Source organism: Lepidochelys kempii, chromosome 14 (assembly GCF_965140285.1).
Source record: "Lepidochelys kempii isolate rLepKem1 chromosome 14, rLepKem1.hap1, whole genome shotgun sequence".
Taxonomy (NCBI): Eukaryota; Metazoa; Chordata; order Testudines; family Cheloniidae; genus Lepidochelys; species Lepidochelys kempii.
Genome location: NC_136393.1, coordinates 261,441 through 288,951, shown reverse-complemented (window position 1 = coordinate 288,951; position 27,511 = coordinate 261,441). Strand labels below are relative to the sequence as shown.

At 43.9% G+C, this 27,511-nt stretch overlaps 1 protein-coding gene across 1 annotated transcript in view; it reads right to left on the bottom strand.

Annotated features, from left to right (window-relative positions):
• Positions 1-1,228: 1,228 nt before the first annotated feature.
• The window catches only part of CCDC57 (coiled-coil domain containing 57), a 130,223-nt gene continuing 103,940 nt past the window's right edge, over positions 1,229-27,511 (bottom strand). The window contains exon 18 of the mRNA XM_073310540.1: positions 1,229-3,195. Within this exon, the coding sequence (XP_073166641.1) occupies positions 2,975-3,195 (221 nt within the window). The 3' untranslated portion in view covers positions 1,229-2,974. The remainder of the gene's footprint in view (positions 3,196-27,511) is intronic.

Below are 27,511 nucleotides of genomic sequence, written 5' to 3'. Positions count from 1 at the left end.
TTTTCCTACACGCCCCCCAGCCTGTTCCTCAGACGTTCTTGTTAAACCCTGGATTTGTGCTGGAAATGGCCCACCTTGATTATCATACACATTGTAAGGAGAGTGATCACTTTAGATAAGCTATTACCAGCAGGAGAGTGGGGTGGGGGGAGAGAAAACCTTTTGTAGTGATAAACACCCATTTTTTCATGGTTTGTGTGTGTAAAAACATCTTCTGTATTTTCCACAGTATGCATCCGATGAAGTGAGCTGTAGTTCACAAAAGCTTATGCTCAGATAAATTGGTTAGTCTCTAAGGTGCCACAAGTCCTCCTTTTCTTTTTGCGAATACAGACTAACACAGCTGTTACTCTGAAACCTGTCATACTACTTGTATGTTTGTTCTTGTACCATTCTGCTGGGTCAACACCAATTTAAGAGTTATTCTCAGCTCCTGGGAACTGCAATAAAATAAAATTCTGTCTCTTACCACCAGAAGAAGAAAATGGAATGAAGAAATCAAACAAGAACATCTCTTGCCACCATCTATGGTTTGCTAGAGCAGAATTTGCTCAGGAAAGCTGAATGAACAAAAATTGCCTTCCTGGCAAGAGATCTGCACAAACAGGCATGCCAAGTGAAAGATTTTAAAATCCAAAACCACTTTTGAAATCTGCAACTCATGAGCTAAACACCCAGTGTACAGGACATACAGACCCATTTAGTAGGAAAAGCATTTTCTAAGGGTCAACCAGATATCAGAATGTTGTTATAACAATTAATTGAATGGGAATGTTGCTTTCCTCATTAGGGTATCACCATATTAATGCTTCAGCCTTGCACTTCTCACCAGGATGCAGAGCCACATCATACTGAGCTGCTCTAAATCTTCATGTTCAAATTGAAACCATTGGAAATAAGAGTTGCAAAGTTGCTGGAATGTATATTATATAATTATTTCAAAACTTTTGAATTCAGGCAAACTGTATAGCAACAGTTGGCTGCAACTATGATGTCAGGCCAAAATTCCTCTGCTTGTCGGAAACCACTGTGCTTTGAGCTGCAGTCACAGCAGGCTCTGGGTGAGGGGAATGCATCATGTTGTTCTGGTCCATGAAGGAACAATGTAAAAAATATTTAATCTGATGATGGGACCTTCAAACAAAATAAACTGGGAAAGGGCACAGAGGACACCTCAGATCCAGTACAACATGATCAAAACACAATGAAATAATGGCTACTAAGCATGCAACTTATTACTATTATTTATTATTTGTAATACCATATTATTTGTATTACCATTTGTATTATCTGTATGTTAAAGCAAAACATTTTTGAACAGAACATTAAACATTTTTTTCAAGTTATTCCTGAGCTGCCTACAGCCATGCTGTACAACTTTGTACTGTGTTCCTTTCAGATCTTAACCTGAGCAGGGTTGTCTAGAGACAGAATTTGGACAGGAGGCCTTCAAGGAGCACCAATGTGCTGCAGGAAGAAGTGCAGGTGATTTAGTAAATCTTTCTTCCATCTTAGGCTCTTAACCTGAAAACACACACATTATTAACTTTACTACCACGAGTAGTCCTATTCTTTTCAATAGGACTACTCACAGTAGTAAAGTTAAGCACCTGAATAAGTGTTTGGAGAGTCAAGGCCTTAGTACCAAACCAATACCCATCTTCCTGCAATGCTGTTGGAAGTGCCATCCTGCCATTTTCAAAATGAAACAAAAGAGCGATCCTGAAAACTCATGATCATTCAAATGTCATGACACTTTTCATAAGTACAGTGGTGTGCTGGTCAAATTACAATTCACATAAAATTTTTCCTGCAATTTCAGCTGGAAACGTGTTGTAAAGATGCGTTATTTGTACAATGCTTTTAGTTCATCCAATGAAAGATTATAAGTATTATTAATCAGCCTGATTCTCACAGTCTTGAAACTTGTGATGTCACTTACACCTGTGCCAATCAATACCACCAGTGTAAGTGACATCACCAGAATGGAAAATTCTGTTTCTGTAGCATTTGACACCCATTTTGCACAAGCATAAATGACTACAGAAAGTACAAGCTAGTGCAGAATCAGGGCCAATCTCTTTATACCCCTGGCTTTAAAATGAATGTTAAGCAGCTACAGAAAATTGATTGTTACAATATGTAGAATGAGTGCAGTGTTAGTAAGCATAGGAAAATAGCATGCTAAGGTAGCCCATAGAGATACATTTTCCCCTGTCGAACCCACACTCCAGTGTTTCTCAACAAAATTTTGCTTAAAATTGCAAGCTCTGCCTAAAGGCACAAGAGTTTAAATCTTTAGTAGCTCGGAATCTATACTAACCTCCAGAAAGCAGGTGGATAAACTGACATTTAATAAAGCCAAACAAATAAAATAGGGTCTAGCTGGAGCTATTCCTCCCTCAGCACCTTTCTGAACCCAGAACTGTGTAGGGGAGACACCCCACTTTGGGGGCACTAGTACCCAAGTGGTGTGCCACCCCTTTCCCTGTGCCCTGGAGGAGATGTGCAGAGAGGAGTCAAAGGGACTGAAGATGCCAAAACAAGGACCTCTGGACATTCAGAGAACCGTCCATACTTTTAATTGTACTTACTCATTTATGTGCTGATTGGCTGTCCAACCCTCTCCCTCCTCTCCCCAACAGCTCCTTCACCTGAGCTTCATTTCACACTTGCCTCTCTTATCCTCTTCTACCCTGCCCTGCCCCCCTCACTTCCCTTCTGTTTCCATTTAGCTAACTCCTCCTAAGTAAACCCACCCAAAATAATTGAGTGAACAAATAAACAATAAAAATTAAACTGTGGAACTAACCCCACATTTGCTGCCATCACCTTGTTTATTCTGCTAGTGAGTTCTACCCCTTCCCCCACCCTCTGGCTGTCTGCTCTATTTAGACTATAAGGTCTTTAAGGGCAGGGGCAGTTCACTACAGTACTCAGAGTTTGTACAGAGCTAAACTTACTGTCAAAGAAATCAATGTTTAACATTGTAGTTCCGGATTTTTTGCATCTGGTGGGAGATTTTTGACTTTATGGGGTGAGTCTGAGATGATTTGTTGGCTATTAACTTTGGTTGAACTTCAAAGTTGGTTCCTTTGACTGTCAAGTCAGCAGCTGGTGCTCTTTTTTGATCCCCAGTTTCAATATTTTGCTGAGACTCTTCAAACTTCTTGGCTATGTGGGTAGCTTTGAACTCTATTGCACAAAGAAAAGGAGAGAATTTATTTGTTCTTCCATTTGCAATTATGAGTAAGACTGAAGAGTTAAGGAAAACGGAGTTATTTACTGTCAGTACCTTTTGTTCTCAAAATAGAACATAAGAACATAAGAATGGCCCTACTGGGTCAGATCAAAGGTCCATCTAGGTCAGTATCCTGTCTTCTGACAGTGGCCAGTGCCAGATGCCCCAGAGGGAATGAACAGAACAGGTAATCATCAAGTGATCCATCCCCTGTCACTCATTCCAAGCTTCTGGCAAACAGAGGCTAGGGACACCATTCCTGCCCACCCTAGCTAATAGCCATTGATGGACCTATCCTCCATGAATTTATCTAATTCTTTTTTCAACCCTGTTATGGTCTTGGACATCAAACATCCTCTGGCAAGGAGTTCCACAGGTTGACTGTGTGTTGTGTGTGCGTTATTTGTTTTAAACCCGCAGTCTTTTAATTTCCTTTGGTGACCCCTAGTTCTTGTGTTATGAGAAGTAGTAAACAACACTTCCTTATCTACTTTCTCTACACCTGTCATGATTTTATAGACCTCACTCATATCTCCCCTTAGCCGTGTCTTTTCCAAGCTGAAAAGTCCCAGTCTTACTAATCTCTCCTCATACGGAAGCCGTTCCATACCCCTAATCATTTCTGTTGCCCTTTTCTGAACCTTTTCCAATTCCAATATATCTTTTTTGAGACGGAGCGACCACATCTGCACACAGTATTCAAGATGTGGGCATACCATGGATTTATATAGAGGCAACATGATATTTTCTGTCCTATTATCTATCCCTTTCTTAATTATTCCCAGCATTCTGTTAGCTTTTTTGACTGCCGCTGTACATTGAGTGGATGTTTTCAGAGAACTATCCACAATGACTCCAAGATCTCTTTCTTGAGTGGTAACAGCTAACCCCATCATTTTATATGTATAGTTGGGATTATGCTTTCCAATGTGCGTTACTTTGCATTTATCAACATTAAATTTCATCTGTCATTTTGTTGCCCAGTCACCCAGTTCTGAGAGATCCTTTTGTAGTTCTTCGCAGTCTGCCTCAGTCTTAACTATCTTTAGTAATTTTGTATCATCTGCAAATTTTACCACCTCACTATTTACCCCTTTTTCCAAATCATTTATGAATATGTTGAATAGGACTGGTCCCAGAACAGACCCCTGGGGGACACCACTATTTACCTCTCTCCATTCTGACAACTGGCCATTTATTATATTGCCTTCATAGAGCCGCACAGTAGGTGTTGCATGCCTGGCTATGTAACCAGGTTTGAGTAACAGACAAAAAGTTAGGGGGCATGTAGATGTCCATTGGGCCCTGCACTCTATTGACTGATTGGTTTAAATTCTTTGCCCCATCTATTTGACCCTCAGTTCCTCTCCATGTCCTAAACCTATTTAATTTTGGGCTGTGTAATAGAGGGGAGTCCATTCAGTATGTGAACAAGAGTCACTATTCTGTCCAACTACTGTTTTGACATTCAGGGTGTGCCACCTCTCTCCCCAGCATGGCTCTGGGTCTTTGGGAAAAGCACATATAGTGATGTTAACTTCTATGATATGAGACTCAAGACACAAGTGTGGTTAGCTATTGGAGTGGAGACCTAAATACTGTTTAACATTGTGGAAAAGGATAGAATTGGCCAGCCAGACCTGGAACTCTGATGAGGAGGAAATCACCACCAGGAATGATTCCTTCAGTAAGAGATGATACAAGGAGAAAGCTCCCAAGGGCTCAAAGAGCATTTCCATTAACTAGTTTAACATCAAACTCAAATCCAAAGGATGAGTAGTTTCTTGATGGGAGGGTACATATCTGTGAACCCCTTTAAAATTACTGCATCAAGAGGCGTCTGTTTTGCAGGGACATAGTAGACTAAAATAAACCTTTGCAGTTGTCAACAATACCTTTGACCACAACAGAGAGATAGAAGAAAGTCTAAGGTAACTGAAATTGGGATGATAACAAATAAACGCTTCTACCTTGAGCAAAACTTTTAAACAAGTTTTCTGTATTACCGCATAATATTTCCTGGTGGATGGAGTCTAGGAAGGCTCCCTTGTTCTCCTGAGACAAGCATTAAGGACATCCTGACCTAAAAACCTAGCAGTTATGCTGTCAAGTAAAATGACTTGAGGTCCAAATACACCATCCTGCTGGGATGACAGTTCTTAACTCAGGGAAGGACAAAGACTGAACGGATAATCTTTACACAGGCACAGAAGTTCCAAGAACTAGGTCTGTCATGCACAGGCTCAGACCTGTTGAATCCCCCTCAGCCCTATGGGGATGAGAGGAAATGGAGGAAAGGTGTAAAGGAGCACTTTCCTTCTATGTATCAGAAAGACATGATACACACTGCATGTCCTTGCCCACTTTGAAGCAGAATTTTAGCCCCTGGTTGTTCTAATATGTAGCAAACAAGTATGTGTATGGAAGGCTCTCACCTGGTAAAACACTTAGGGTTTGAGTGACCACTTGTAATGAACCGCACCCTTTCAACTCAGGTTATTGCCTATGATATTATTATACCTGTCAGGAGCAGAGGGAAGGGTTGTGGTTTGTTTGTTTTTTAAACCGGGAATTCCAGGATTTCTATTTTTGTGAGACTCTCTGGGCAAAGATACTACAGAAATATCAACAACTGTAGCTCTTCTACCCACCAAATTTTGAAAAGATTCTGATGTCACTTAGAGGAAACAAGGGAGCAGTCAAGACAGCTTTATCAGGGGATGAAGTACAAGAAGGGCACCCCTAGGACTGTCTCACTGGGTCCTCTGCTTCTTATATTCTGTGTAAGTCCTTATAATGTGCTCATCACTATGGTATCTGCGCGCCTCACAGTCATCCATGAAGCAACGTGATTAATATCTGTCAGGTATTGTTTTCTCATTCTCTTATAAGAGGGACATGGGTGTACAGTGGAATTTTTTGTTTTGATGGGGGTTTTTTGTTTCTTAAATATACATATTTCTATGTGTTTGTTAGAGAAGGTAAGGTCAAAGAAACACACCTGGCACTTGGAGCAAAAAATGGTGAAGTTGTGATGATCCTTAGTTCCTGGTGAGAGATTAATTTCATAGTCTTGAGTCAGCCCCTGAGAAACGTCTGTCTTCTGCATGGATGAGCTTTACCTATATTGTAGAATGTTCCATAGTGCCAGAGAAGCAGAGTTGTTGACCATGGTCTGTACCTTGGAACTTTAGGCAATCTTTTAGATACTCTGGGCCTGGCCATTGAGTGCCTTGATGATAAGAATTTAGACTTTAAACTTGATTCAATATTCTATGGGAAGCCAGCATAGACAGAGGAGGGCAGGTGTGATGTGTGTGCAGTAGCCAGTGTTGCTGAGGAGATGCTCTGCAGTGTTCTACGCTAGTTGGCATTTCCTCAGCAGGGAAGGTTTAATGCCCAGGTATACTGCATTGCTGTAGTTCAGATGGGAGGTGACAAAGGCATGAATAACTGATGTCATCTTCTAGGACAGGATGGAGTCTCCTAGCCAACAGAAGAAGTAAAAAGCATTACTTGCATATGCTGCTATGTGAGAGCTTAGCATCAATGAGGAATCCAGGAGCACTGATAAATTATGGACTGAACTGACCAATTATGGATGTGTGGCTTCAACCAAAAGAAATTCAACCAAAAGAAATTGCACAATGGTCGTAAACTCTTCAAAATGCATCAGACCACCAGCATCACCTCTGTCTTGCTCAGGTTCAGCTTCAAACAGCTGTTCTTCATCCATTAGCTGATCTTGTCAAGCACTGGGCCATGTCAGTGGTAGTGGTATGGTTGAATGTGCTGATATGTTATCTACATGTTGCTGGAACTGGAGTCCATGTTGTCTGTCCTAATGGCAGCATATATATATGGAATAGAACCAGAGAGAGAAGTGATCTTGTGGGACTCTACAATGAAAGGTCGAGTAGTGGAAGTAGAGTTTCCCATCCTTATTCATTGGGTGTATCCCTCCAGGAAGGGCTCAAGCTATTTTAGTGCAACAGATTTTCTTGATCCAAAGGTAAGTCTTCTATCTGTGTTTGCAGTTCCCTAGGTATGCCCGAGGCCTGTAGCCAGGATGCCTGGCGCATCACTATGGCCGTGGCCCTGGCTGCCGTGTCCACGATGTCTAGAGACACTTGTAGGGCTGCTTTGGCTATGAGTTGAACCTAATTGATGATGGCTTGAAATTGTGACCGTTTCTCCTCGGGGAGCTCTGCTGTGAAAGAGCTAAGTTTCCTGTAGTTATCATAGTCATATTTTGCCAACAATGCAGAATCACTGGCGATTCTCAATTGTAGGGTGTCTGAAGAATAAACTTTACGCCCAAACAGGTTGAGTCTCTTGTGTTCTTTCTCCTGTGGTGTCGATTTGAACTGGGTTTGCTTGCCATGCTGGTTTGCAGTATCGACCACTAAGGAGTTGGGGGGCAGATGTGCAAAGAGAGAGTCTGCCCCTTTGGAAGGGACATAATACTTTCTATCCACCCTTTTGCACATTGACGGAATTGAGGCCGGTGTCTGCCAGACTGTCTTCGCTGGTTCCAAGATGGCATAATTGATAGGAAGAGCAATCTTGGAGGTAGATGATGATTGTAGTATTTGTACCAGCTTGTGCTGGTTTGTCTGCACTTCCTCTAACGGGATGTCCTGGCTGTGAGCAACCCGTTTAAAGAGTTATTGAAACTGCTTGAAATCATCTGCCAAAGTTGGTGGTGGAGGTATAATAGCCTCATCTGTGGAGGAGGAGGAATTGTGTGCAGGAGATGCAGTTTCCTGGTCTGCGCCTGTTTCCATGTCATCCCCTATGTCCTGAGCCTCCGTGGGTTGCGGTGTGAGAGACGCAGAGTGAGACTTCAGTTTGCCTCCATGCGCTGTGTGAGGCCTTTAGTGTGAGGCCCGGTAAGATGCCCATTGTATTGGGAAGGCCATTGAAGTGTACATCCATGGCGGTCTGCACCATGGTTGAGCCATCTGGAGGTATCTTGGCCCCATAAGGCTCCAAGATGGTCGATGTGCTTTCGGTGAGGAATGGTGTGATGAGAAGGTGCTTTGTTTCTGCATCTCATCATAATCTTTGCTAGAAAAATCTCAATATCGTGATCTCCTCTATGGCCTGAAGGGGAGCCCTCAGTACTGAGTATCAGGGAATGCAGTGCCGACGATATCATCAAGTCTCTCGGGTGCAGCAGAGACTGTGTCAGTGCCAATGTCTGGACTGTCAGTTCCACTCTCGCCAGCGTCGGTGCCAACCAATGCTGTGACTGTTTGGTCAGTGCCAACTTGGTTTTCCCCACTGGTGCCGACTGCATTGTCAGTACCGGCAGCAGAGGCATGGTGTCTGATGTGACACTCGGTGCAGAGTCCCTTACGGGTGAATTCGGTGCCATGGAGGAGGCATGTCTTTGTCTGTGCCTCAATTCCGTCTCCTTCGCTCGGGCCTCAGCGGTGCTGGAGGTCCCCAGAACATTGTAGGTGCTCACCTGAGCATATGTCGGCATCGGGGGTAGTGACCTGGCAGGAGACTGCCGTTGTTTTTGCGGTGCTCTCTGAGGAGAAGTCTGAGCCCTCTTTTTTGGTCTTTTAGAGCGTACATCTCCTTTTTCAGTTGGAGGAGTGCCTGGAGAGGCAGTCTGCTTGTCCGAGTCGGGTTGTAGCGATTTCTCCATTAAAATAATTTTTAGCCTGAGATCCTGGTCATGTCGGGCTCTGGCTTTCAAATTGATGCAGTGGGCACATTTTTGGGGGATATGCATCTCATCCAGATAGCGTACGCACAATGAGTGTCTGTTTGAAATGGACATAGCTCTGTAGCAGGAGCCGCAGTGTTTGAAGCCTGGGGAGCCAGGCATCTTAATGGCTAACCGACCCCGTGGGGAGGTAGCTAAAGAAATAAAACCAAAATTTTCATTAGAATAAAACTAACACTAACTATAACTTTCTATCTGACTAACCAGCTATTCGAAATATTTTTCTAATGGTTTTAGGGAAGAGCGCTAACACTGCCCCAGAGCTGCATCTTTAGCCGAGCACAGTTGAGAAGGAACTTGGGTTGTGCATGTGCTACGTGCGGTACCGCAAGACACCTCCTGCACACACGCAACCTGGGTGGACACTGCTACTGTAAATCTCTGGTCAACAGCACCAGGACACACCGATACCTGAAGTGGAGCACCCACAGGGACCGCGCTCGAAGAAGTAGTCCCAAGCTGTTTAGTATCTACATGAAGAAAACCTAGATAAGATTTAAACTCTGGGAGGCGTCCAAGGGGACACAAAGCTGCAAGTATTTTTCTTTGATTGAACTAAGTTCCTCCTCATCAGGAGCTGCAACAGAATGGGATTGACCTACTTATCTTGGATCCAAGGCCACAATACTGAGCTCAGTTCCATGGGCTCCACAGATCAGAAGATGGCAGCAGTCTAGCCTTGAAACAAACTTCCTTCAGCACTAAGAGCTCATCTGCACAATGCTGAGGAGATAACTGTTTCAGAGGAGATTTTGGAGGAACCAATCCAATGGATCCAAAGGGGGAGTAGTCAGGGTTCATCAGCACCGACAGTTCCAAGTCATTCAGCATCCCCTTCCCCATTGCCTTCAAAGAATGTTGACTCCTAGTGCTTTGGACAAACAGATCTGATAGGTAATGGATAACTGATCCTTCAGTGGTTCGAGAAGTGCTTGCAACAGGACTGGGATTTTGGACCAGGTTTTGGAACTGATGGAGGCTCAGCAGCCACACTGTTTGTACATGGGGTGAACACTTTAGGAGAAGGTCACCCAGACTCATGTGCCACTACAGTCTCTTGCAGGAGCAAGTTCCAGAGGGGAGTTTTATGGTCATCTTGGGCAAGGCCTTGCATACATCAGAGCCCTATGCTAAATGCCTGAGAAATGAGAACTAAAAGGTACTTTTCATGCCCAGCTGAAAGGGGAAACAGTAGGGCAAGGAGAACACCCCTTAAACCCTGTTTTCCTACACAGGTCCATCATCTTGGGCAAGGCCTGAGATAACACAAAACCAACAAAAAATTAATGAGAATGAGGGGAAAAAATCCAACTAAGACTCAAGTCTACAGTATATCTATCCAAACTGCTTACAAACTATTTACAACTACTCTATGCAAACAAACATGCAGGAGAAAGAGAAGTTGGTTCTGTGACTGTTCCAGTAGATGGATAGAGAAACTGCTAGAGGCCATGGAGTATTCATACACCAGTGTATGAAATGTAGGCCACTTGGTATATGTGCACACAACCTTTAACAGCCAAATACTGTCAAAAATGTTTCTGTGGCCACGTAGTTAGACATATAATATTTACACTGGGGTTCTGTGGAGGCTGTGTCATGAAAGAAACTTTCTTTCACTTCTTTTTTGTCCATTAATAGAAAGAACAGCAAATGCTTTAACACAATTAATATTAACAACAAAGGGGAAGGAACTCGGGCTAAAATAGGGAAAGACGAGCTTAAAGAATACTTAAGCTATGTCTACACCACACACCTTTTAGTGACACAGCTGTGCCGCTACAGCCATGCTGGTAAAAGGTGTGCAGTGTAGTCGCTGTTTGTCAGCAGGAGAGAGCTCTCCTGCCGACAAAAAACTTCCAACTCCAACGAGAAGCAGTAGCTTTGTTGGCAGGAGAGCTCTCCTGCTGAAAAAGCGCTGTTCACACTGGTGATTTTGCTCGGCAAAACTTTGTCATTTGGGGGTGTGTTTTTTTCACACCTCTGAACGACAAAAGTTTTGTCATTCAGTTTCCAGTGTAGACAAAGCCTTAGATAAATTATATAAGTCATCAGGGCCTGTGCATCACAGATGCACAAATACAGAATGGGGGAAAACTGGCTTGGCAGTAGCATTGCTGAGAAGGATCTGGGAGTTGTGGTAGATCATAACGTCAACATGAGTCAGCAATGCAATGTCGTTGCAAAAAAAGCAAACGCAATTTTAGCTTGCATTAGCAGAGGCATAACATGCAAGTCACGGGTGGTGATAGTACCACTCTATTCGGCGCTGGTTAGGCCTCAGCTGGAGTACTGTGTCCAGTTTTGGTCACCAGTGTATAAGAAGGATCCGGAGGCGAGTGACAAAGATGATCAAAGGGATGGAATACAGCCATATGAACAAAGGCTGAAGGAACTGGCTATGTTTAGTTCAGAAAAGAGGAGATTAAGGGGGATATAATAAATTGTTTTCAGATATTTGAAAGGCCGCCATAAAAAAAGATGGAGAAAAATTGTTCTCTTTTGCCACAGAGAGCAGGACAAGAGGCAATGGGTTCAAACTACAGCAAAGGAGATTTAGATTAAATCTCAGGAAAAACTTCCTAACTGTGAGAACACTGGGACAATGGAACAGACTGCCTCAGGAGGTTATGGAAGCTCCTTTACTGGAGGTTTTCAAAGAGAGGCTTGATAGCCATCTGCCTTGGATGGTTTAAACACAACAGATCTTCCATCTTGGCAAGTCCCTTCTTTGCGGTCCCTTCTAACCCTATGATTCTAGAGTATTTAAGGATCTAGCTGAACATTTCAGAACCATTAGCAGTTATGTTCAAGAACCCATGGAGGACGGTGCGGGTGAGGCCTCAGAAGACTGGAGAAGGGCAAACATTTTATCTATCTTTACAAATGGGTGGAAAAAAAGAGGACCTGGGGATTTATAGACCAGTTCGTCTAATTTTGACATTGGAAAGATACTGGAACAAATTATTAAAACAATCCATTTGTAAGCACCTAGTAGATGATAGGGTGATAAGTAACTGCCAACATAGATTTGTCAAGAGCAGATCATGCCAGACCAACCTAATTTCCCTCTTTGACAGGGTTACTGGCCTAGTGGATAGGGAAAAAGCAGACATGATGTGTCTTGGTCTCAGCCAGGCTTTTGACACAGCCCCACAGGACATTCTCATAAGTAAAGCAGGGAAATGTGGTCTCGATGAAATTACTACACAGTATGAAGCAACTGCAAAAAATGCTAATATAGTTCTGGAATGTATTAACAGAGCTGTCATATGTAAGGCGCAGGTGAATTCTGCCCTGTTCAGCACTGGTTAGGCCTCAGCTGGAGTCCTGTGTCCATTTTGGGGCACCACACTTTAAGAAAGATGTGTACATATTAGAGAGAGTCCAGAGGAGAGCAATAAAAATAAAAGGTCGAGAAAACATTACCCATGAGGAAACACTGAAAGACCTGGGTATATTTAATCTTGAGAAAAACAGACTAAGGGGAGACCTGATAACAGTCATATATTAAGGGCTGTTATAAAGAGGACAATGATCACTCGATTTCCTTGTCCACTGAGGGTAGCACAAAGAGTATTCAGGTTAGGCTGCAGTATGGGAGATTTTGATTAGATATTAGGAAAAACTTTTTAACTATAAGGATAGTCAAGCACTGGAACAGGTTACCCAGGGAGGCTGTGGAATCCCCGTCACTGGAGATTTTTAAGAACAGGTTGCATAAGCACGTAATAGGGCTGGTCTAGGTATACTTTGTCCTGCTTTCGTGCAGGGGATGGAGTAATCTGAATGCCTCCAGTCTTAAAATCCTATATGCCCATTCCCAAAAGTGGGTTTTGAACACAGTTAAAGTGTCTGCATTAATCGATATATGCTATTTAAAGCAAAAATGTTTACTCGAGGGCAGTGGAGTAAGGATAGGAAAAGCTCCATATGCCAGATTCTGCCTGGTACTATACATAGCTCTGAAAGGCCTTTGATACAACTACCAGGAAGATATGTTATGTGTGGTAAATTTTCAGAAAGGCTGGGCAATTAAAACTTTCAAAAGCACCAAAATGACTTAGGAGTTCAAGGCCCAATTTCAAAAGTGATTTAGGCCTCATCTACACTGGGGTGGTGGTGGGGTGGGGGGAGGATTGATCTAAGTTACACAACTTCAGCTACGTGAATAACGTAGCTGAAATCGATGTACAGTAACTCTTTACTTAAAGGTTTCAGAGTAGCAGCCGTGTTAGTCTGTATCCGCAAAAAGAAAAGGAGCGTTTGTGGCACCTTAGAGACTAACAAATTTATGTGAGCATAAGCTTTCGTGAGCTACAGCTCACGTCATTGGATGCATGCAGTGGAAAAATGAAAGCTTATGCTCAAATAAATTTGTTATTCTCTAAGGTGCCACAAGTACTCCTTTCCTTACTTAAAGTCATCCCAGTTAACACTGTTTCGTTGTTACGTTGCTGATCTATTAGGGAACATGCTCGTTTAAAGTTGTGCAATGCTCTTTTATAATGTCGTTTGGCAGCCGCCTGCTTTGTCCACTGCTTGCAGGAAGAGCAGCCCATTGCAGCTAGCTGGTGGGGGCTTTGAACCAGGGTGGACCGGCAGCCCCCCATCAGCTCCCCGCTCCCCTAAGTTCCCTTTGCAGCAGCTGCCCAGCAGGCTATCAATTGCTGTCCCTCCCCCCACTGCCATGTGCTTCTCCTGCCCTCTGCCTTGAAGCTGCTCCCCGAGCCTCCTGCTTGCTGTGCAGGGGCGGGGGCCGGAGGAGGGCTAATGTCAGGGTGTCTCCCTCCCCCCTGCTCCTGCACCCCGCTTACCCCATCTTCCATAGAGCAGGGGGGACACACACGACAGGGCTCAGGACGAGGGAGCTTCCTGGAAGCAGCTGTGGTCTCAGCTTGCTGATTAACTTAACAAGGCAGTGTACTTAAGAGTGGGGTCAGCGTACTTAAAGGGGAAATGTGCATCTCTCTCCCTCTCACAGACACACGGTTTGTGTCTCTGTCTGCCATGCTGTCTCCTCTCCCTCCATTAGTACTGCCTTGTACAGTGTGAGGCTACATTAAGAACGAGTTAACCCTTGAGGGCTCAGCCAATTGCTAGTTCATCATTTAGCAATAAGGCATTCCCTGGGAAATATCCCACACTCTGACTTCACCGCCTCAACCAAGCTTCACAATCCTCATCGCTGTGTACAGTATTAAATTGTTTGTTTAAAACTTATACTGTGTGTATGTGTGTGTGTGTGTGTGTATAGACATATACACACATATATACACACACACACACACACACACATATATATATAATATAGTCTTTTGTCTGGCAAACAATTTTTTTCCCCTGGAACCTAACCCCCCTATTTACATTAATTCTTATGGGGAAACTGGATTCGCTTAACATTGTTTTGCTTAAAGTTGCATTTTTCAGGAACATAACTACAACATTGTTTCATGTTCTCTGTGTATATAAATCTCCCCACTGTATTTTCCACTGAATGCATCCGATGAAGTGAGCTGTAGCTCACTAAAGCTTATGCTCAAATAAATTTGTTAGTCTCTAAGGTGCCGCAAGTATTCCTTTTCTTATTAAGTGAGGAGTTACTGTATTTAGATCTACTCACAGGTGTCTTCACTGTGGTGAGTCGACAGGTGATGCTCCCCTGTAGACTCCGCCTGCACCTCTTGCTCCGGTGGAGTACTGGAGTCAACTGGAGAGCGCTCAGTGGTCAATTTATCGCATGTAGACTAGACACAATAAATCGACCCTTGCTGGATCGATCACTGCCGTCGATCCCGTGGGTAATGTAGACAAGCCCTCAGACTCTTAAGAGCCTGAGTCTCATTGAAAGTCAATGGGACTTTGGCCAAGTGTCTAAATCACTTTTGAAAATGGTTCATAAGCTCCTAAGTCACTTGGGTTCTTTTGAAAATTTTATCCTACATCTGATTGGTACCTTGTAGACATGTGGCCCTCCCTCACTGTCACTCTCTGAGGGAGGCCACACCTCTTTGCTGTCACACCCTTGTAGGACAGTCTAAGATAATGGGGAAGTTAGCAGTCTCAATGCTCGATCCCTCCAGCAGGGTAGAGCAGTGAGTGGTTCAGGAACCCAACCCCTCAGGCAGGGCAAGCGCGCCAAACAGTCTAAAGCCCAACCCTCAGGTATAGTCTTGGGAACCCAAGCCCTCAGCGGGCCAGGGTACCAAACACAGTCTTGGGTTCCAGCTCTCAGGCAGGGGCAAGCACCCAGCAAACAGTCTAGGGGGTTCTGGCCAGGGGTTAGGAACCCAGGTACAATCTGTCGTCCTGGCTCTGGTGGTAGACAGACAAGCACAGGCCCCTTGGCCTGAAAAGGGGGGAGAATGCGTCCATCTCCTTTGGCAGCTGCCTCGCAACTGAGCAAGTACAGGGCCTGCTTTTTATACTTCCTGTGCCTGTCCCACCCCACTGCTTCCAGTGTGGTGAGCATGGCCTTCCTTGTTCTGCCCACCAGGGGGCATCTGGCCCTCCTTCACTGTCATTTAGCTAAATTGAAAAATATGGGGATCAATATGAAAATTGAAAGGTGGATAAGGAACTGGTTAAAGAGGAGACTACAACAGGTCACAATGAAAGGTGAACTGTCAGGCTGTAGGGAGGTTACTAGTGGAGTTCCTCAGGGATCGGTTTTGGGACCAATCTTATTTAATCTTTTTATTACTGACTTTGGCACATAAAGTTTGCAGATGACACAAAGCTGGGAGGTATTGCCAATACAGAGAAGGACTGAGATATCATATAGGAAGATCTAGATGACCTTGTAAACTGGAGTAATAGTAATAGGATGAAATTTAACAGTGAAAAGTGCAAGGTCATGCATTCAGGGATTAATAACAAGAATTTTTTGTTATAAACTGGGGACACATCACTTGGAAGTAACAGAGGAGGAGAAGGACCTCAGAGTATTGGTTGATCACAGGATGACTATGAGCCGCCAATGTGATATGGCTGTGTAAAAAGCTAATGCAGTCTTGGGATGCATCAGGCGAGGTATTTCCAGTAGAGATAAGGAGGTGTTAGTACCATTATACAAAGCACTGGTGAGACCTCATCTGGAATATTGTGTGCGCTTCTGGTCTCCTATGTTTAAGAAGGATGAATTCAAACTGGAACAGGTACAGAGAAGGGCTGCTAGGATGATCCAAGGAATGGAAAACCTGTCTTATGAAAGGAGACTCAAAGAGCTTGGCTTGTTTAGCCTAACCAAAAGAAGGCTGAAGAGAGATATGATTGCTCTCTATAAATATATCAGAGGGATAAATACCAGGGAGGGAGAGAAATTATTTAAGCTCAGTACCAATCTGGACACAAGAACAAATGGATATAAACTGGCCAGCAGGAAGTTTAGACTTGAAATTAGATGAAGGTTTCTAACCCTCAGAGGAGAGAAGTTCTGGAACAGCCTTCCAAGGGGAGCAGTGGGGGAAAAAGACATATCTGGCTTCAAGACTAAGCTTGATAAGTTTATGGAGGGGATGGTATGATAGGATAGCCTAATTGGGGCAATTAATTGATCTTTGACTAGTAGCGGTAGATATGCCCAATGGCCTGTGATGAGATGTTAGATGGGGTGGGATCTGAGTTACTACAGAGAATTATTTCCTGGGTGTCAGTCTTGCCCACATGCTCAGGGTTTAGCTGATCGCCATATTTGGGTCGGGAAGGAATTTTCCTCCAGGGCAGATTGGCAGAGGCCCTGGTGGTTTTTCACCTTCCTCTGCAGTGTGGGGCACAGGTCACTTGCTGGACGATTCTCTGCACCTTGAAGTCTTTAAACCACAATTTGAGGACTTCAGTGCTCAGACATAGGTTAGGGGTTTGTTACAGGAGTGGGTGCGTGAGATTCTGTGGCCTGGGTTGTGCAGGAGGTCAGACTAGACGATCATATTGGTGTCTTCTGACCTTAAAGTCTATGATTCAATCTCCAAGGCAGGCCATGCCTCTTTGCTACACATCCACATTCTGAGATTTGTGCCTGCAGTTGAATTCTGGGTGGATGTTTTGTATATGCAAATTGAATCTTCAAAAAGGAGGCTTTTTAATCTGCTGAAATGTTGGCCCTGTATGTACGTTTAGCACTGCTGCAGAAACATTGAATCACTTGCCACCAGGAATAACTGCAGTTCAGGTTGGAAGAACGTTTAAGCGTAGAAAGCATAACCAGGGCTAATTAGTTAATATTTGTAAAGCACTTTGAAGATGAAAAGTTTTACTTAACATAGATCAGAAATAGTGAGTCCTCTTCTGGCTAGAGCCAGAAAGAAGTAGAAATCTCTCTTGGTTAAAGTTTTACACAACATCCCTGCCATGGTTGGCTTTTTACCTACAGGGATATCTCTTAAAAGTCCAACAGTCTGAAGTCAAAGCTGTTGAAATTCTGTCTAGTATGAGACAGTAAAAGATAACATCTGACCCATAAAGTGTAGAATTTCTGGCCAGACAGCTGAGCCAATAACAGCAAAAAAGGGATTATGGTAAAAGTGGCTCTTTAGTTTTCTATATCTAAGTTCAAATATTGCAACAGAAAAGTGATTTAAGTTCCAAGCATCTCCAGTTCTTTTGCTCTTTAACACACGATGCATACTCAAACATAATGCCAAACTTAGCTGCTCCTATTCCACTCAGGCCCTCCCCCAGCTGCCAGTTTAGTGTTACAGACTTCCCTGCATTTTAGAGCTCCTCAGCTGCCATATTTGTTCTTTTGGGTGATTAATTAATTTGATTTCCTGGTATTCCTTTAGCCCAAAGTCAGTTGCCACTTCCTTTCCCAGGTGTAAAAAACAAGTTCTGAGTCTGTTTTAGCTCAGGGACCTCCAAGCAGTACAGAGAGTGGCCAGACAGGGTTAACAGCCACAGCCAGGAACCTCTTGCACAAACCATACATAAATTATGTACCTTACCCTTTGCATTTAGCATCTGTCTTACTTCTCTTCCTTCAAACCCCTCTTCCCCCCCAAAAAACACTTTTATTATAACATACTATTTTATTTGAAATTCTAGGCTTGTCAAAATATTCTGTTTTCACAACTTATTCTCAGCTTCAGGTCAAGAAGTGTTGCTCAGGCTCTCTCATCTTACACAAAACAAAAGAAAAAATGATTTTCTAGCCAGCAAAAAAATAAAAAATAAAGAAACACAAAACCATGCAATCATGTACTAGCAGTGACTTGAGTTTCTGAGTCCATGCAACTTCATATTATTCAGGCACCCTTAATACCCAAATAAATCTAAACTTATTAAAGGCTCCCAGGCTTCAGATGTATAGAATTGTATATGAATGAAGATTCAATATTACTGACAATCAAAGATGGCTTTTATAGATTCCAAGACCAGAAGGGACCACTCATCTCCTAGTCTTACCTCCTGTATAACGCAGGCCATAGACCTTTCCCCAAATAATTCCTATTTGAAGAACAGAGGATCTTTTAGAAAAACATTCAACCTTGATTTTAAAATGCACAATGATGGGGACGGCCCCACAACCCAGGGTAAATGGTACCAATGTTTAATTATCCTCGCAGTTTAATATTTATGCTTTATTTCAAGTCTGAATGTTGTCTAACTTCAACTTCCAGCCACTGAATGTTGTTATGCTTTTGTCTGCTAGACTGAAGATCCCATTATCAAATATTTTTTCCCTGTTTAGGAACTTACAAACCTGATCAAGTTATCCCGTAACCTTCCCTATGTTAAGCTAAACAGACTGTGATTGAGTCTGTACAGTATCTACAAAGGCATATTTTCAAGTCCTTTCTTTAATCATTCTTGTGACTCTTCTCTGAACCCTCTCCAATTTATCAGTGTGACACTGTATGGAATCTGGGGGACACTTTAGGATATTATGAATACCACTATGGTAAAATTGCAGTGAGTTATGCCAGATATGCCGTGTAAGATATCTGTGAAAATGCTATAGTTTGCTAAATATGATGATCTTGTTTATATGTTTGTATCACTTTTGTATTATGGGTTATAGATATGTATGTATGTCTGTATTTCAAAACTTGTGCTATGCTTCTGGGTGACACCCCCAGACAGTTTCAGCACTGCCTAGCCTGCTTGATGGCCCATTAAGGACCATCAGCTATACAACTGACCCATTGAGAGAAGGCAAGGGATACACCTTGTGACTCAGCAAGGCACGCAGGGGCATGCCTATGGAGAGAACTCTAAGGCTTCCAAGCCACGTGTTGGGCAGCTTGTGTTAGAAACAAAGGAAGCACAGGCCGCATGGCAAAAGGCTATCAAAGGCAGCTGCATCTTTTGCATTTTGTCTTCAATCCTGCTTCTTACCTCTGAAGGAACTTTGCTACAAACTGAAACTCTGAACAAAGGACTGAATGACCCATCCAAGCTGTGGATGTGTTCCAGAGGGACTTTCAAGCCAGCAAATTCACCGATACTGCTAGGAACCTGATATATGGACTCTGAAGTCTTTGTATGTATATGACTGTTTTACCATTTAACATCTTTCTTCTTGTTCTTTTTTCTTTATAATAAACCTTTAGTTTTAGACACTAAAGGATTGGCTGGCAGCATGGTATTTTGGGTAAAATCCAAACCTATACTGACCTGGTGACGTGGCTGACCCTTTGGGGTCAGAAGAACATTTTGTATATGTTAGCAGAGTTTAAAACAACTTCTCACTGTACTGGACCTAGGTGCTGATTGGGTGCCAGAGACTAGAATGCAATAAAGGGGGCTGTGTGATTTCTTCTTTTTGCTTCTTGATAACCAGTGTGGGGGATCAGAAGTGCAGTTTGTGACTGGTTGGGGAGTTTAACTTTAGTGTTACCCACCAGTCTTGAGAGTATCTGCTCTCCCTTTTGCAGCCTGCCTTGACCTTGGCATTTCCAGTGAGGGCTGCCCCAAGCACCACTAGGTCACAGTCAACATCCTTGATTAGTGAATACCAAAACAGGACACAGTATTCCAGCAGCAGTCACACCAGTGCCAAATACAAAGGTAAGATAACCTCCCTACTCCTACTAGTGACTTCCCTGTATATAGCCAAGCATTAGCCCTTGTGGCCAGAGGGTAGGTCTACACAGCAAAACAAACCTGTGAGAAGAAAGTCTCAGAGCCAGGGTCAACTGCCTCTACAGGCGTGGATGTGTCTACATTTAAATAGCAGTGTAAACGTTCTTGCTTGGGCTGGAGCCTGAAGCTCTGAGACCTGGGAAGAGGGTTGGGTCTCAGAGCCTGGATGTTAAGCACTGGGTAACAGGAGTCATGCCTAGTGGTTGGAGCAGAGGTTGAAGCCAGACATAGGGTTGGGACTGGGCCGAGGGCAGCATTGGAACCAGGGTCCAGGGACAGGCCGGAGTCAGAAATGATATCAGAGTCCGTAGACAAGCCAAATCAGTACTATAGCTCAAGTCCAGGTTTAGGTCAAGGATGAGTGGTTAGAGTCCCCGATGGTCAAGGTGGAGGCAAGGCTGGAGTAGGCTAGTTACAGGGCTAGAGCTAGGTCAGAGCAGGGCAAGGCCAAGGCTGGAGCAGGTCAGTAATAGAGCTCAGGAAGGATCAAGAACCAGATCAAGAGCAGGCTGGGAGACTAGAGAGTCTGTTATGCTGCAAGGCAGCAGGACAGTTCCTGGCTAGGTACTGCTGTTGTGCAGACTGATCTGCAGTTCTGGCAGGGTTGGGGAGCCTGGGGGTCATCTGACTCGGGCTCTGCTCAGGGATAGGCTGCTGCCGCATGCCTGAAGTTGGAGGCCTGGTCTACACTACACAGTTAGGTCAATGGAAGGCAACTCACGTTGACCTAGGTGTGGATGTGTCTACATTTAAATTTTGCTCCTGCCGATATAACTGCCCCACTACACCAACTTAAGTGCACCTTCCTGAGCGGCGTAGAATCAGGGTTGATGTAATTAGGTCAACAGTGTCAGTGTAGATACCGTGTCTCTTACATCGACTGTTACTGGCGTCCAGGAACTCCAATGCCTTACAGTGACCACTCTGGTCATTGCTGTGAACTCCACTGCCCAGAAGTCAGGTGAACAGGAAGGAGCTCCTCCCCTTTAAAGCCCTGTGAATTTTTGAAATTCCTTTTCCCAGTTGCCCAGCTAGCAGCTCTCCATTGTTGTGCGCAACTGTCCAGCTGACCATGGCGGCTACACCTTGCAGGCATGCTCCTGGAGCACACAGGAGGTGTTGGATCTCCTGGATCTGTGGGGAGTAGAGGCTGTGCAGCAGGACTTGCCTTACCATGAGGCAAACTGAGGCGGCTGCCTCAGGTGCCAGACTGGGGGGGCACTACTAGGACTCAGAGTGTAGAAAATTGTGTCTGCTGCTGTGCATCTGTATTCTTTCTGTTCTTGATGCACAGAGATGGTGGAGTGCTGTGCTGGAGGAAGAAGGGTACAAGAGACATAACAGGCAGGCAGGAGAAAAGGTGAGAGGGAATAACAGAAAGCAGCAGGAGCCGCAGGGAGAGAGAGGAGGAGGAAGAGCCTCTTATGTACCTCTCTAGCACCCGAGGAGCCTGGACTGATTAACACCAGCTTCTCAGGGAGCTTCCTGTTTCCTGCTGCTTCCCTGAACCCACTTGAGGAGAACAGGCAGTCAACTGAAGTAGTAGGAGCCAGTTAGGCCCTTAAGATGCTGATATCTTCTCTCACTCAGGCCCTGCCACCAGCCTGCTTATTTGTCCCCTTCAATTGAGTTTTGAGAGCCACTATAACTGGCACAGAACAGCAGTCATGAGTGAAAGAAGAAAACGTCCCTCTGGGGCAGCATTCAGAAAAAAGAAAGAAAGCAAAGGAAGCTTTTCTATCTAAGGAGGAAGGAGCTCTCCTGAGATACATAGATACAAATGTTCATGGTGAGCCTTCCGGCCCCGTGAGGATGTGAGTGGTGAGGAGATGCCTGATCTTCCAGTTAGAGTGCAGGTGACCTGGCAGTTACTGCAGCATCCGTATCTCCATCTCAAATAGATGGAACCCTGCACATTCCTGAAGAAAAGTGTAGATCAGAGAAGAGTGTGGTGGAGGCGCAAGAAACAGCTGCTGCTGAGTTTAGTTCCTTAAGTCTAGATGATCCAGGACTGTGGACCCACTTGAACAGTAGCCTGAGGGACTTCCTTGTACTGCATGGGCCAGAGCAAGTGAAAAAGTTCATGTTCCCCAAAGACAATGAAAATAGATGTTTCCATCCAACATATTACTGGCGTGAAATCCCCAATGGTGACAAAGTGGAGAGGCCATGGCTTATGTACTCAAAAACCCAGAATGCTGCATACTGTTTTTGTTGCAAACTCTTCCAGTCTAATGTTCCAGCCACATTGGGTTCTACAGGAACAAACGACTGGAAAAATCTGGCTAGAAATCTGGCATGCCATGAGAAGGCAGCAAATCACCAGAGAGCATTCCATAGGTGGAAAGAACTTGAGATAAGGTTAAAGGCCACCACAGATGATCAGCATCAAGAGAAGATTGCATCAGTCTCTCTCTACTGGCAAAATGTTCTGAAAAGGCTCATTGCCATTGTAAGAATGCTTGCTACCCAAAAACTAGCACTGTGTGGCACTTCAGATCAGCTGTATGGAAACTTCCTTAAAAATGTGGAGCTGATGGCTGAGTTTGATGCTGTACTCCAGGAGCATCTAAGAGTCACCACCCAAGAAATGTACACAGACCACTACCTCAGAAAAACAATTCAAAATGAAATCATACAGTTACTGGCAACAAAAGTCAAACAGAAGATTGTGGCAGATCTGAAGAAAGCATGATATTACTCGGTTATTCTGGACTGCACACCTGACATCAGCCATACAGAACAAACTACTTTAATGGTGCGTTTTGTAACAACAACAGAACCTAGTGACAATGTCCCTGCAATGGTGACTGTCAGAGAGCATTTTCTAGAATTTATTGACATTGATGATGCTACAGGAGCTGGTATGACAAATGTGCTTCTTAAAAAGCTGGAAGATACGGGAATTGCGATAGCTGACAGGAGAGGTCAGGGCTACGATAATGGTGCCAACATGAGAGGCAAGAACAGAGGAGAGCAGACACAGATCCAAGAGTTAAACTCTCGAGCTTTTTTTGTCCCATGCAGTTCTCATTCATTGAACTGGGTGGTCAGTGATGCAGTGTCAGCTTCGAGCGAGGCTGCTGAATTTTTTAAATGTAATTCAAAGCGTCTATGTATTTTTGTCTGCATCAACTCATCAATGGCAAATTTTGAAGCAACATCTGGGAACATCCTCTCTGACACTGAAACCACTGAGTGCCACACGATGGGAAAGTCGAGTGGAGGCGATAAAGCCTATCAAACACCAAATTGGGACGATAGATGATGCCATAGTTGCCATTATGGAGGATAATGCTATGACAGGAACTGTTCATGGGAGAACAGTGGCAGAGGGAAATGGAATCACCAGAAACATACATAACTTCAAATTTCTGTGTGACTTAGTGTTGTGGCATGCCATACTGTTTGAAATAAATGTTGTAAGCAAGAGACTCCAAGGTGTTGACCTTGATATATCTGGAGCAATGGAACAATTGGATAAAGCAAAGTCATACCTATAGTCTTACTGGTCAGACGAGGGATTTCAAAACGTTCTGAAGAGTGCACAGAAGTTGGCAGAGGAACTTCACACTGAAGCTATTTTCCCACCCATTCAAGAATACAAGAGTCACCGAAGAAGACGACATTTTGATTACAAGACACGGGATAATCCCTTAGAGACCCCAAACAACAATTCAAAGTTGGTGCTTTATGCAATACAGGTGCTAGATTGTGCAATACAGTCAGTTGAAGAACGTTTCATGCAGCTCAAGGAACACAGCAGTATATTTAGGATGTTGTATGATATTCCAAAACTCCTCACTATATCTGAAGAAGACCTACACCAGCAATGCTGGGCACTAGAGACAGTGTTTGACACATGTTGACATGCGGGATATTGATGCGAGTGATTTAGGTGATGAACTGAAAGCCCTTTCAAGATACATTTCAGCAGGATCAACTCCAAAGGCTGTTCTGGAATATATGTGCACAAATAATATGATCACCTTCTTTCCAAATGCTTTTGTTGCTCTGTGCATACTTCTAACACTTCCTGTAACAGTTGCCAGTGGAGAACGCAGCTTCTCCAAGCTGAAGTTAATAAAACACACATCTATGCTCCACAATGACACAGGAGAGGCTGGTCGGCCTTGCAACCATCTCAATAGAGCATGGGCTGGCCCAGACTGTGGACCTTCAGGAAGCAGTTAAAATCTTTGCAACCAAGAAGGCATGGAAAGCACCACTTTGATTATTCAAACAGATAAAAATGCCAGTGTTTACTATGCAGAAAAGAACAGTTACATTAGCTGTTCAGGCGTTTGAAAGTTAAGCGTTACTTAAAATTTTTGAACAAGGCATTTTAAGTTGTTAGGTCTCCTTTATTGGGGTAGGTAGCAGAGCAGTACCATGGGACGAGTAGAAGTGGAAGAAGGCAGAATTGAGACCTTTCAGAGTTTTGGCCCAAGTGAGGGGACATGGGGGCATCATTTGAGCTCCCTGCCTCAGCTGCCAAAATGTTGTGGACTGGCTCTGCTGTGCAGGCACAGCTCCAATCAAGACATAGAAAAGTGGACATCTGTGACAGACTGCTCGTGGCATGCAGGAGAACAGCTACAAGAGGGGCTAGCAGAAGTGCTGCATGAAAGCGAACGAGCAGCAGCAGGCATACCAGAAGGCCAGGGAGGCCAACAATCCATCTAATGTGGAACAACAGACCTGCTGCTTTTACAAAGAGGTGCATGCATGAACAGCAAGGAGGTGGGAGAGGAAGAGGAAGAGTACTATGGGGGACAGGCAACCAGGTGATCCAGCTGCACAGTGAGCCAGGACATGTTTCTGACTTCACTGCAGTCCAAAAAGTCCCAACAGTTGAGCACGGGCAAGCCTCATACAGAGGAAGGAACCTCTAGTGAGTATGCAGTTTGCCTTGAAACTACAAGGATGGAATCCCCAAAGTAGAGAAAGTACTGAAACAACCAAGAGAGGTAGACTTGTTCTCTGCCTAACTCTAAAGGGGAATGAAAAGCGGAGGGGACCATGTGGAACAGTTTGTTCATGTGCACCGGGATGTTCCATAAATCCTGTAGACATCTCAATGAAACTTTCATGGAGGTACTCTGCAATCCTCTGCGAAAGGTTTCTGGGGAGGGCTGCCTTATTTCTTCTGCTATGGTAGGACACCTTCTGTTCCTACGCCACTCAGTGATTACTTCAGCAGGCACCATTGCAATACACAAGCTAGCAGCATACGAGCCTGGGCAGCATCTGTGTTCTCTGCCTCTGTCCCCCTCAGGAGTGAGATAGCCTAAAATCACCAGTGCCCATAGAAAATGCTGCCAGTATTCAGTCCCATTGCTCTAAACACATAAACCTGCAAACTATCTCCTCCTCATTTCCCCTACCACAGCTTGAATACTGTGTGCAGATGTGGTCGCCCCACCTCAAAAAAGATATATTGGAATTGGAAAAGGTTCAGAAAAGGGCAACAAAAATTATTAGTGGTATGGAACGGCTTCCGTATGAGGAGAGATTAGTAAGACTGGGACTTTTCAGCTTGGAAAAGAGACAGCTAAGGGGAGATATGAGTGAGGTCTATAAAATCATGACTGGTATAGAGAAAGTAGATAAGAAAGTGTTGTTTACTACTTCTCATAACACAAGAACTAGGAGTCATCAAATGAAATGACTAGGCAGCAGGTTTAAAACAAATAATGCACACACAACACACAGTCAACCTGTGGAACTCCTTGCTAGAAGATGTGATGTCCAAGACCATAACAGGGTTCAAAAAAGAACTAGACAAATTCATGGAGGATAGGTCCATCAATGACTATTAGCCAGGAAGGGCAGGAATGCTGTCCCTAGCCTCTGTTTGCCAGAAGCTGGGAATGAGTGACAGGGGATGGATCACTTGATGATACCCTGTTCTGTTCATTCCCTCTGGGGCACCTGGCACTGGCCACTGTCGGAAGACAGGATACTGGGCTAGATGAACCTTTGGTCTGACCCAGTAGGGCCATTTTTATGTTCTTATATAAATCCATGGTGCATCTACACCTTGAATACTGTGACCAGTTCTGGTCATCTCATTTCAAACAGAATATAGTGGAACTGTAAAGGTTCAGAGACGTGCAACAAAGCTGATCAAGGGTATGGAACGGCTTCTGTGCAAGGAGAGACTAAAAAGAGCATGGCTGTTCAGCTTGGAAAAGAGACAATTAAGGGGGGATGTGATAGAGGTCTATAAAATCATGAATGGTGTGGAGAAAGTGAATAAAGTAGTGTTATTTACTTCCCTCCCTCGACAATAAAAAACCAGGGGTCACCTGATGTAATTAATAGGTAGCAGGTTTAATATAAACTTGAGGAAATATTTTTTCAGACAATGCACAATTAACTTGTTGAAGTCATTGCCATGGGATGTTGTTATGGCCAAAAGTATAACTGCGTTAAAAAAAAAAAACAAGATAAGTTCATGGAGGATAAATCCATCAATAGCTATTGGCCAAAATGGTCAGAGACTATAACCCCATGCTCAGGACAACCCTAAACTTCTGACTGCCAAAAGTTGGAGGGGAAGAAAGGGATAAGATCTTTCCAAAACTGCCCTGTTCTCTGCACTCCCCCTGAAGCTCTGGTATTGGCCACTGTCTGAGACAGGATCTTGAGCTAGATGGACCACTGGTCTGACCCACTATGGCAGTTCTAATGTTCTTATTCTTTCTTTAACTAAGTCTTAATTCACTGGAAGTGATAAATAAAATTAATGGCAAAGAGTCTTGTGGCACCTTATAGACTTACAGATGTGTTGGAGCATAAGCTTTCATGGGTGAATACCCACTTTGTCAGATGCATGTAGTGGAAATTTCCAGAGGCAGTTATAAATATGCAAGCAAGAATCAGGCTAGGGATAACAAGGTTAGTTCAATCAGGGAGGATGAGGCCCTCTTCTAGCAGTTGAGATGTGAACACCAAGGGAGGAGAAACTGCTTTTGTAGTTGGCGAGCCATTCACAGTCTGTGTTTAATCCTGAGCTGATGGTGTCAAATTTGTAAATGAACTGAAGCTCAGCAGTTTCTCTTTGAAGTCTAGTCCTGAAGAGTTTTTGCTGCTGGATGGCTACCTTTAAATCTGCTAGTGTGTGTCCAGGGATACTGAAGTGTTCTCCTACAGGTTTTTGTATATTGCCATTCCTAATATCTGATTTGTGTCCATTTATCCTTTTACGTAGGGACTGTCCAGTTTGGCCGATGTACATAGCAGAGGGGCATTGCTGGCACATGATGGCGTATATTACATTCGTGGACTTGCAGGTGAATGAACCAGTGATGGTGTGGCTGATCTGGTTAGGTCCTGTGATGGTGTTGCTGGTGTAGATACGTGGGCAGAGTTGGCATCGAGGTTTGTTGCATGGATTGGTTCCTGAGTTAGAGTTACTATGGTGTGGTGTGTAGTTGCTGGTG